Source organism: Loxodonta africana, chromosome 3 (genome assembly GCF_030014295.1).
Source record: "Loxodonta africana isolate mLoxAfr1 chromosome 3, mLoxAfr1.hap2, whole genome shotgun sequence".
Taxonomy (NCBI): Eukaryota; Metazoa; Chordata; class Mammalia; order Proboscidea; family Elephantidae; genus Loxodonta; species Loxodonta africana.
Genome location: NC_087344.1, coordinates 50,908,001 through 50,918,956, shown reverse-complemented (window position 1 = coordinate 50,918,956; position 10,956 = coordinate 50,908,001). Strand labels below are relative to the sequence as shown.

General features: G+C 55.2%; 1 protein-coding gene across 2 annotated transcripts; it reads left to right on the top strand.

Annotated features, from left to right (window-relative positions):
- Nucleotides 1-2,031: 2,031 nt before the first annotated feature.
- Nucleotides 2,032-8,660, top strand: HSPB7 (heat shock protein family B (small) member 7). Of its 2 annotated transcripts, XR_010321305.1 has the most exons (4): nucleotides 2,032-2,309; nucleotides 2,817-2,950; nucleotides 4,218-5,322; nucleotides 8,455-8,660. XR_010321305.1 is itself a non-coding variant. In XM_003413450.4 (3 exons), the coding sequence occupies exons 1-3, from the start codon at nucleotides 2,120-2,122 to the stop codon at nucleotides 4,395-4,397; spliced, it is 504 nt and encodes a 167-aa protein (XP_003413498.1). In that variant the 5' UTR covers nucleotides 2,037-2,119; the 3' UTR covers nucleotides 4,398-5,862. The 2 variants fall into 2 exon arrangements, 1 of the variants encoding a protein (XP_003413498.1); XM_003413450.4 differs by lacking the exon at nucleotides 8,455-8,660 and having other exon boundaries at nucleotides 2,037-2,309; nucleotides 4,218-5,862.
- Nucleotides 8,661-10,956: the final 2,296 nt, after the last annotated feature.

Below are 10,956 nucleotides of genomic sequence, written 5' to 3'. Positions count from 1 at the left end.
TTTAGCCACTGGCTCCTGTTTCCCTGGCAAGCGGCTGGCTTCTGGGCCCCCCACCCCACCCCACCCCACCCTCCTTCCATGGCGCCTCAGTGCTGGTAACTGCCTGACAGCCAGACTAGAACCCTCAATGATTCAGTCCTGGCTCAGGATGGGTGACAAGGGCCAGGCAGGGATTTCCACTGGGGGTGATAGACCTCTCTTGCTCCAGCCACCACCTGGACCCCTAGCTCAGCCTATGCTCTGTGCTCTGCCATGCCCCCACTTCACATACCGCTGGCACAAGTAATTACCCCTGTGGTTGGAGCCCCCCAAGGATGAAGCTCCTTACTGGACTCTGTGGGTGGCAGTGGAAAGAGGAATAGTCCCCACCTTTGGGAGGCCCCAATCTAACAGGGAGACAGAAGAACCCTTGTTCTGGAGGGATTCTCAGTCTGATAAGAGAAAGAGAACACAGCCACGAAATCAATGAATACAGGGAAGTCCATGTCACGCTGTTAGGACTTGGGATGGGCTTCTGGGTAGGGCACCCCTGGGTGGCTGGAGCAATCCAAGAGGCCTCCATGGAGGAGGAGGGCCTTGAGCTGATCTGAGAAGCAAGGGCAGGTCTTAGAGAGGAGAGTGAGAGGCCCAGCCCTCCAACCCAGGTGGAGGGCCTGTCATCTCCCAAAATGGCCTTCCCACAGTCTCTGGCCCCAGTCTCAATGATTCTGCCCTGACTTTATTGAGTCAGGGGTGGGCAGAGAGGGGTATCTAAGCATCACCCATACATGTCTCCATATATGTATGTTCAAATCATCCCAGCCTCCAGAAGACCCTCAAGGTCCAAAGCAAGGGCTTGGGATCAGACGCCTGTGGGTTCAAATCTCAGCTCTGCCCCTCACAGCTGTGCAAGCCCCTCCATTTCTGGGAAGTCCCATTTCCCTGTCTATAAAATGGGAACAGCACCTCCTCCTTCCCAAACAGGGCCATGCTGGTAAAGAACGCAGCCAGGAGCTGGAGTCCAGAAGGCATGCAGAGCTAGAATAATTGTCTTTGAGAATTCTCCTTTAGCACTAACTGAAACCCATCCCACAGCAGTTTCAGGTGTCTGGGCTGAGATGGAGGGCAAGCAGACAGTGTCCCAGCAGCACAACCTTTTAAATGTTTAAGGACAATCATCCAGTTATCTGAGCCCAACTCCCAGTCTTGCCTCAAGCTGCCAGCTCTCTCCTCCTGGGGCCCCTAAATGTTCCAAGAATCAGAGGGGGAGGGCAGATATGGAATCTGGTCCCTGTGGGAGCTGGCAGGGGGACAGCTGCACATTCTACCTCCTCCCCGCCAACCAGGCTGTCTCAAACTTTCCTAAGAGATGGGCCGTAAACATCGTCTGCCCTGAGGAAAGCAAACCCTCACCTCATACAAGGTCCAGCAGAGGTCAGGGTCCCCTACCTACCCCTGACTTTCTGACCTTGCCATCTCCTGTGTCCCTGGGGCTGTTTGTGGAGTCAGAGGCTTGGACCCCTCTGTCCTGATCACCCACCACCCAGATCCCCCCCTTACCAAGGACTAGAACTTCAAGGGAGAGGGATCAGAAAATAAAAGAAACCCTGTCCTCAAAGAGCTTACGGTCTGATGGAGGAGGCACAGCCCTCAGAAACTAGACTCTGAAGGGGGAGATACAGTCTTTAGGGAGCCCCGGGGCTGATGGAGGAGACAGAAAACACAGAAACAGCCAGAACCTTCCAGAACAATAGTCCATCAAGCACACAAGGTTGTAGGGCAGGCAGGGGGTTCTGAGTGCGAGGGGCCAGAATCCAGCTCCCCAACCCCCAGCATTGCGGAGGCCCCTGGGCTGGTGTTATCAGCCTGGAATGCCGGCGGCAGTGAGCTCAGCCCGCAGCCTGCGTTCATCGCCTGTCAGCAGGGCAGTCTGTGGAGAAGAGTTCCAGCCCCCTCCAGGGCCGCAGAGAGGCCTAAATTTAGCTAGTAGACAAGGGGCTGGCCCAGAGCCCAGGGACAGTCGGGCCTTATAAAGCGCCGGCAGTTGGGCCCCCGAACGCTCCCCCAGAGGCCTGTCACCCACATCCCTCTCCTGTCCACCCCCTGCCCTCCTGGACAGGGCCAGGCTGCCCACCCGTGGATGAGCCACCGGACCTCCTCCACCTTCAGAGCGGAGAGAAGCTTCCATTCCTCCTCCTCCTCCTCCTCTTCCTCCTCGGCCTCTCACGCCCTCCCAGCCCAAGACCCACCCATGGACAAGGCCCTGAGCATGTTTTCTGAGGATTTTGGCAGCTTTATGCGGCCCCACTCGGAGCCCCTGACCTTCCCAGGCAAGTGCCGGGGGCTCTGAGGGGAGGGAGACACGCAGGTAGGGGACATCCATTCCAGGGGACCATTGAAGATGGCCAGAGTTGGTGCTGCACAGCCTGCAGCCAAGTGGCCACCAGATGTGGCTGTGAGCACAGGTGGGCCTCCAAGGACAGCTAGGGCCCGGGGCTCAGATATGGCTCTGGTGGCCAGCTGTGGCTGGTCCTAGCTGGAACCCTGGAGGGCTGGGTGGGGCTGAGGCGTGGGAGGCATACGCCAGCCTCCAGGCCTGGAGAGGGGTTGTTACTGCCAGAGTCACACACACACCCCCAGCTATGCTGGGGTGAGGCTCCATCCCCACCAGGGAAAAGGTAGGCTGTGAGAGGTTAGGGGGCACAGAGGGCTTTAGGGGCTACAGCTGAGGAGGAGGCCAGGCCAAGGGAAGATGCCTCTTTCCCAACAAGCCAGAGACGCAGGTTCTTGGAAGCAAGTCTTCCCCTGTGTCCAGCTCACTGCAGCCTTCCCCACAGCCCGTTCTGGGGGGCAGGGCAACATTAAGACCCTCGGAGATGCCTATGAGTTTGCAGTAGATGTAAGTGACTTCTCACCGGAAGACATCATTGTCACCACTTCCAACAACCACATCGAAGTGCGGGCTGAGAAGGTAAGCCTGGCCTCCACCCCTTCTGTTCCTTATCCTCTGCCTAGTCCACCCCCTGCCCTCAGTACTCTCCTACTCCCATGCTCCATCCTAGGAACCCAGACCCTGACCAGGGCCCCTTCCCTCCCCCACAGGCTCCCCTAGGATAAACTGGGGACCTTGTCCCCTGTAACACATGGGCCATGGGACCCCCTGACTGCCTCTCTCTGCCCGAGGGTACCCAGGTTCTTTCTTCATGTCCCCAAGAGCCCAGGGCAGAGGGGAGTCTGGGGTGGGGGTGAGAGGAGGGAGATGGTGATGGTGAGGGAGGACAGCTCCTCTGGGGGGTGGGAGGCGGTACAGGAAGCAGGGTTAGGCCTGAGCAGCAGCAGGGAGGAGGTCCCCCACCTGACACACCTGCAAGCTCTCTTTCCTCCAGGAACCAGAGGACAAGCCCCCTCCTGGGAACCCTGAATTGGGCCCAAGGCCAGGCAGAGGGTCCCATGGACTCCAAACCCCATACTCCCTCCACCCACAGGTCTCAGGGTCACTGGGTCACTGGGGTCCCTGAGTCAGGAACTTTCAGCCAGGAGAAGGGTGTGACCGGGACTGAGCAGGGATGCTGCCCCAGGTGGGGTGGCAGCCACAGGTGCCCTGTGAGAGGAGGAGAGGGTCTGCTCAAGGCCCCCTCTGGATCCCCATGGCCTGGCTTCCTTCCCTGAGAGCTGAATGAGGGGGCTGGAGTCCTGGGTACCCATGCCAGCGAAGCCAAGGACTGTGGGCGTCAGCACCAGCAGGCAGCACATGCCAGCTCTGCCACCCCCCCGCGGTGACTCAGCCGCCTCAAGCTCCTCTGGACACTGTGTGCTGGCCGAGCTGTGGGGGAAGGGCCACTGACCCAGCCCATGGCAGGGGACACTCAGTGTGTTTGGGTGTCCAGGAGGACAGAGCTCTTGTCTTTGCCACCTTGTCCTGTGTTGCTCAGGACCCCAGATTCTGAGCCATTGACACCAAGCCCCCTCCCTCATCAAGCCCCTCGCTTACCCCTTGGAACTATCTGAGTTCACCCAGTCACCTCTGTGCCTGTCCCTGCTTAACCCATGGCCTATGGTCATCCCCACCCTGGTCAGCCCCTCCATGCAGCCTCTACACCTGCAAACAGAGCCCCTCGACCTCTGAGGGCTCGGCCAGGCTTAGAATGGTGGGAAGGGGCCTCTGAAAAAGGGTATGGGGCTTTTATGCATGGGACAGGGGTGGGGGCAGCCAGCCCTGACCCACCTCTCTTCCCCAGCTGGCGGCTGACGGCACAGTGATGAACACCTTTGCCCACAAGTGCCAGCTGCCTGAGGATGTGGACCCCACGTCAGTGACCTCAGCCCTAAGGGAGGATGGCAGCCTCACAATCCGTGCGCGGCGCCACCCGCACACAGAGCACGTCCAACAGACCTTCCGGACAGAGATAAAAATCTGAAAGCTCTTTCCGACCACCCTTAACCCCTCAGCCCCCACCGACTCTCCCACTGTCCTGCCAGACAAGTTTACCTACCCCTCCATGACAGCCCCCAGACATCTCAGCCAAGCTTCCAGACCCTGAAACCCCCCAGGCCCCAGGTGGGTCATCCCCCCAAATTAGGGCCTTCCACTCTGCCCAGGGCAGGCCTGAGACCCCCTTGCCTCACCCATAGCCCCCAGCTTCCAGATGTGGGTTCCTTCATTTAAGCCGTAATAGAATGGCTAAAAAAAGAAAAAAATTTTTTTTTCTTTTTTTTTAACCATTCTGTTCCAAATTGGGAACCCAGAGAAGCCACTTTGGGAGAGGGGGACTGGGCCAGGCAGGACCTCTGGGCAAATAATCTGCAGGACAGACAGTCAAATCCTTTGCTCTATGGAGTCTCTACAGGGCAGGGGCTGGAGGACCCAGGACCTGGGACTCCTTGGCCAAGGGGAAGGGAGAGGTGGAGGGAAGATCATAAAGGTGCCCATTTCAAGTGGCACTGCCTGAGGGCATAGGGAGGCCAGATCAGACATCCGTGAAGGTGAATCTCCCCCACCACTCTCCAGGCCCCAAACCAACTGGCAGGCTGCCTGCCCACCCTGGTGCCCCCAAGCCCGTGGGGCCCATTCCCCAGTCAGCCAGCTATGCCAGGGCAGTGCCATGTAGTGTCTGTATATAGATGGGGTTTTTCCAATACAGCTGGTTCGTGCTAAACTGTGTGTAACTCCTGCCGTCTGTTACCTGCTACTGGAGCCTCCAGGGAACACCTGGACGAGGGGTAGGGCTGGTCCTCCTCCCTCCCCCCAATATGCCTGGGGCACCTGGGGCTGCCTCCACTGCAGACAGGATCACCCGACAGAGAGTGGAAGAGAGAGCACGAATGGGATGTCAGGTCCCCCAGGTAGGACCCCAGCTTCTTGCTAACCTTCCCTCTGGCCAGGCGCCTCTCCCATTCTTCCCCCTCCTAATCTAGGAACCTATACACGTAGTGTGTGTTTGCCACACACATGCACCCCCCTATCATTGTCCTTCAAATATCAAGCAGTGTCCATTGGTTGAGGCCAAATCAGCTTTACAGTCTCCATTTTATCAGTGGGGAAACTGAGTCTCTGAGCAGTTGAACACCCAGCTTTCTCACTGAAGGCTGGATTTAATCCCAGGGTGTCAGAAGCTGTTCTCTGCCCATGTGTACTGGGGAGTATTTCCCCTCACTTTGTCTCTCTTAGCTTATGCACCCTGCCCCACACCTTCCTGCTGGGGTACACAGGTGGGGGGGATCATAGGAAGAGCCCATAACCAGTCCCCGATGCAAGACAGGGACCTCTGTCAGCCTTAACGCCAGGAACCTGGCTTCTCCCAGTGACCCTGGCTCAGTTTCCCATCTACAGAAGCAAGGAGAAACAGGGAGGTTAGTTATGTCCCCGGGGGAAGGGGCAGGGCCAGCCTTTCCCCTCCAAGCCCTGCCATTTTGGGGTCATTGGAGGAGGGTGGGGGGAGTCATGGGAGGGTCCTGGCACTGCACTCTGTGGACACTATAAATGACAGAATCGCACACTTCTGGAGACCACCTGCCTGAGGTCCTCAAATTTGGGGTGGAGCTGGAGCAACTGGATGTGGAACCCCAGGATAAGGAGACACACCTGCCATGAGCAGAGTGGCACTCTCAGATTTTGGGGGGCTGGTGGGCTGGTGGGATGTCAAGTTAAAGCTCAACACATGAATGTACCTTGGCTTCCTTGTGATCCCCTAGACCCACCTAGGCGGTAATTCTGGGATTATTTCGGTGGAAAAGCTTTTGACTTCTCCAACTTCCGTTTTTATTCATTCATTCATTTATTCAAGAGAGATTTATCTATGTATCAGGCACTGTCCCAGGTGCTGGGACACAAGGGTGGACAGGCTGTACCAGGTCCCCTCTTGAAACCCACTTTGTACCAGATTGGGGGGAGGGGGAGGCTGAGGCCCAGACAGGCTGAGTAACTAGCCCAGGGTCACACAGCTCAGAGGCAGAGCCCCCTGGAACCCAGCTGGGGGGCTGGCTGGTTCAGGGAGCCTGGACACTGTCTTAAGGGGTCCTCACACTCCACACACACCCAGGTACTGCCCAGTGTCAGGTGCTGCCCAGTGCCGCGGGGTTCCGACAGAAGAAGGGGAGGGGAGGAGAGGGGGCGCGGTATTTCCAGCCTCCATGACTCACTGATTCCACTGAGCTATTTGCAGCCCCGACACTCATCGGCCTGGCGGAGAGGGGAGGGGCCGGACGAGACCCCCCCGCTTCCCTTCCCCCGGGGTCAGGCTCACCTTGGCGCCCCGACCCCAGTGAAGCCCCTCCCTCTGCAGGCCAGCGGGGTAGCTGGCCAGGGACAGCAGGGACAGCCCTGGCTGAGGCAGGGAACCTTTTCCAAGTAGCCCCTGAGCTGAATACCTCCCACCCTCCAGGCTCCAGCGCCCCCTCCTCAGACCTCCGTTTTGGGAGGTGGGGGCTGCAGAGGAGGCAGAGCCGCTGCTGGGGACTAGCAATCAGGTCTGAGGGAGCCTGTGGCCGCCACCCGGGCCAAGGTGACCCCAAGGCAGAGGAGGGCGGGTCATTCATCGGCTCCGCCCTCTGGGCGCCTGAGTTGGTCGCAGTGCTTTGTCTTCCAGCTCCCGTATCCCTTTCCAGGCTAAATATAGACCTGGCTGTAGACCGGCGCCACCCTCCCGCCCAGGGAAAAAATAATTATAGCTGCCCCATTCACAGAGTGCCTAGTGTGTGCAGGCACACCGTTCCCCCACAACGATCCCACAAGGCAAGTACTATTATCCTTGTATGGAGTTCATGGAGGTTCACAGAGGTCAAGCAACTGGCCCAAGGACACCCAGCTTGGAAGTGGCACCACTGGGAGCCTGGACAAGTCTCCCCCGACAACCAGGGAGCAGAGGCAGCCTCCTCCCCCAGGGCCTGCTTGGGGACCCTGAGACCTCTGGCAGCCCCCACGTAGAAAGAGGACTCCCACATCTTATAGCTCCTGGGTGGGCATGGGCACAAGGCAGGGGATGTTGAAAAGATGCAGCCCTTGTGGGCTGGAGGCCTATGAGAGGATTCAGGTCAGGTGGAATCAGAGAACCTAAGGGCATAGAGGACCCAGGAATTGAATTCACTTTAAAAGGTCTGGCTCAGCCCAAAGGCCTCCTCCTCCAGAAAGTCCTCCAGAGATACAGGCTCAGAGTCACAGCCTGAACCAAAGAACCCTAGGACCCAGGTGTTCAGACCCTTTTCTCTAACCTTGTCTTTCTAACTCATATGAAAGCAGCACTTGCCTGCGGGTAGGGGCAGAGGACCCACCCATTTTGTTGGCCAGCTCCATCCTCCCCAGGTTGACCCCTAAATGTGGCCCCACTATGTCCTTGGGGCTCTGAAAGTCAGTCCAAACTCCTCATGATATGATGGTGAGACTCAAGCTCAGAGAAGGGTGGAGCCTTGGCCAGGGTCACACAGCAAGTCAGTGGCAGAGGTGGGATGAAAATCCCAGGCCTCCAGAACCTCAAGCCAGGGCTTCTTCACCAGAGCAAGCCTCCTCACCCTCATGGCCACCCCTCCCTGGCCCAGAGGTGAACACTGCACCCCCCCCACCCCCAGTCTCATACTCCTCTACCTCTGTTAGAGAGTCTGCCCTGGATCCCAGTTCTCCATGCTAGAAAGTGCCCTATTCTGTCTCTCCTGCTCTCAAACCTGACATGGGAAGGGATCTAAATAAATGTTTGTGGGATTATAAATAAATAAACAAGCAAACGAGCCTCAGTAAAGAGTAGAGGGTAAGCCACAGATTCTGGAGCCAGAGTGCCTGGGTTCACATCTTGGTTCTGCCACTTATGAACAACTTAACGTCTCTAAGCCTCAGTTTTTCTATCTGTAAAATGGTGCTAATAGGATCTACCTGCCCGGGTGGTTCTGTGCATTCAGTGAGTTAATTCACACAGTAGCCTACCATAGCACACACTTCCCATCCACTGAAAATGTGCAAGAGGATTCAGCTACTGTTATTTCATTTAGATTTGGATCCTGACACCGAGCTTGACCTCCACTGGCCCTGGCCCCAGGCCAGATGATGGGCTGGAGGGGCAGAGAGGCTGCCCCCAACACCTGCGGACTTCTCTCCAGGAAGTGGAGCTAAAACTTCCCTGCTCCTCTCAGAGGACTCTGTTGGGTCCTGGGGGTGGGAGAGGGGGAGGGAAGCCTCTGGAAGCCTTAGTTTCCTCATCCATAAATAAAGACAGTGATGGTACCAGGGTTGCCATGAGCAACCAGAGTGCGATGGTGTTTTAGTATGAGCTCAGTAAACCGAAGCTGTTGTTAAAGTTGGTGCAGTTTTCTAGACAAGAAGGCCAAGTTCCCACTGACACTCTTCCTGCCCTCAAACACAAGAGGACCTTGAGGGGCACAAGCCAAGTCTGCTGGGCTAGTACCTGAAGCAGGAGCCACTTGACAGGGGTGGGGGTGTTGTTTACAGTCAGCACAGCTGGGCCCTAGAGTTGGCCTACTGCTGAGGACAGCTCCCTTCAAGCAGGCAGTCCAAGCCAGTCCTGAGCTCTGAGGTCTGCAGGGGACCGGACCCAGGGACAGCCTTCTATGGCAGTCTGGGGGGTACTGGACAGGGTGGGGCCCCCTGGGGTGCCACCTTGAAGGGCAGAAAGCAAGGGCTCCCTAGGCCCAGGGAGGTGGAGAAGAGGTATCTGCAAGTCTGCTCTGCCTGCCTGCCTCCCTCCCTCTCTTCTTTCCTCCCTCCCTCCCTGTCAAGAATTCTGTCCCCCAAAACATATGTGTCAACTTGGTTAGGCCATGATTCCCAGTATTGTGTGGTTGTCCTCCATTTTGTGATTGTAATTTTATGCTAAAGAGAATTAGGGTGAGATTGTAACATCACCCTTAGTCAGGTCACCTCCCTGATCTAAGGTAAAGGGAGTTTCCCTCGGGTGGGGCCTGCACCACCTTTTATCTGTCAAGAGATAAAAGGAAAGGGATGCAAGCAGAGAGTTGGGGAGCTCATACCACCAAGAAAGAAGCCCCGGGAACAGAGGGCATTCTTTGGACCTGAGGTTCCTGCACAGAGAAGCTCCTACTCCAGGGGAACATTGACGAGAAAGACGTCCCTCCAGAGCCAACAGAGAAAGACTACCCCTAGAGCTGACACCCTGAATTTAGACTTTCAGCCTACTTTACTGTGAAAAAATAAACTTCTTTTTGTTAAAACCATCTGCTTGTGATATTTCTGTCATAGCAGTACTAGATGACTAAGACACTCCCCTTATTCCTTCCTATACATTTCTTGACCACCTACTATGTACCAGGCATTTTAAGGCACTGGGAACAGAGTCCTAAGTTAAACATGGCTGCCAAGCTAGAAGTGTATCCATTCATTCAGTTATTTTTTGATCGATTGATTGATTTACTCATTGATTCATTTACTTAACAAATACTCAGCAAGTCGCTATAGCGCGTGGTCAGTGACTAAAAGCTTTGAGGTCAGGCAACCAACATTTCAACCCTGGCTCTGCCACTCACTAGCTGTGTGACCTTAAGCTCGTAGTTTAACCTCCGCGAGCTTCAGTTTCCTCATCTATAACATGGGGATAGCACCTCATTGGGTTGTGGACAGGACTGTTAAATAAAAAAACGCATCCAGACTTTATTAGGGAGAAGCTGTATTCAGAAAGAAAAGGGTGTGGAGCCATGGAGGCTGGCTGAAACTAAGGCCCTGAGATAATCTTTAAACCTTAAACCAAAAATATCCCCTGAAGCCTTCTTAAAACCATAAAGAATGTCTGCCTTGAGCATTGTGCTCTTTTAAGATCTATCTATGTGGGTTAAGTTGACAACAGCAACTCAAAAGATTAGACAGGAGACTTCGGAGGCAGTGAGAGTATGTTAATGGGGGAGGAGCAAGTCAGAAAAGGAGGATGAGAATGGCTGCACAATTTGAAGAATGTCATTAATGTCACTGAATTGTACATGGAGAAACAATCGAACTGGTGTATGTTTTGCTGTGTATATTCTCAAAAATAACAAAATAAATAAAATTTTAAAAAAGGGTGAAAGGGAAAAAGGACTACTATAGTGGTGGGGGAGGGGACTCTCATAATCTGGAGACCACTCTGACCATAGGATCACCAAGTACCTAAAAGAGTTAGGGGAAAAGCCTTTTTCTTTTATATTGAGTGATAGTAAACAAGGCTGGAAAAAAAAAAAAACAAAAAACACCCAGGTGTGGGGAAGTTGTATGAGCGGGTGATGTCATCATATTAAATCAGACTGTTTTATGCCGAGGCCACCCTCTTCTCTGGGACGGGGCCTTAAAGAGGGGTAGAATATTGGCTAGGCTGAGGGTAGGTCAAAGTTCAGGGACTTGGGCAAAGGGGAGAAGCTTCACCAAAGTTTGGATAAGAAGCACTTTGTTTCATCAGTAGGGACAAGCAGTTACTCATTTATGAGGCAAAGAAGGGGAATTTGGAGAGTCCGTGTCTGGTCTTGTCGTCCTAGGTGTACAAGGGGCATCCA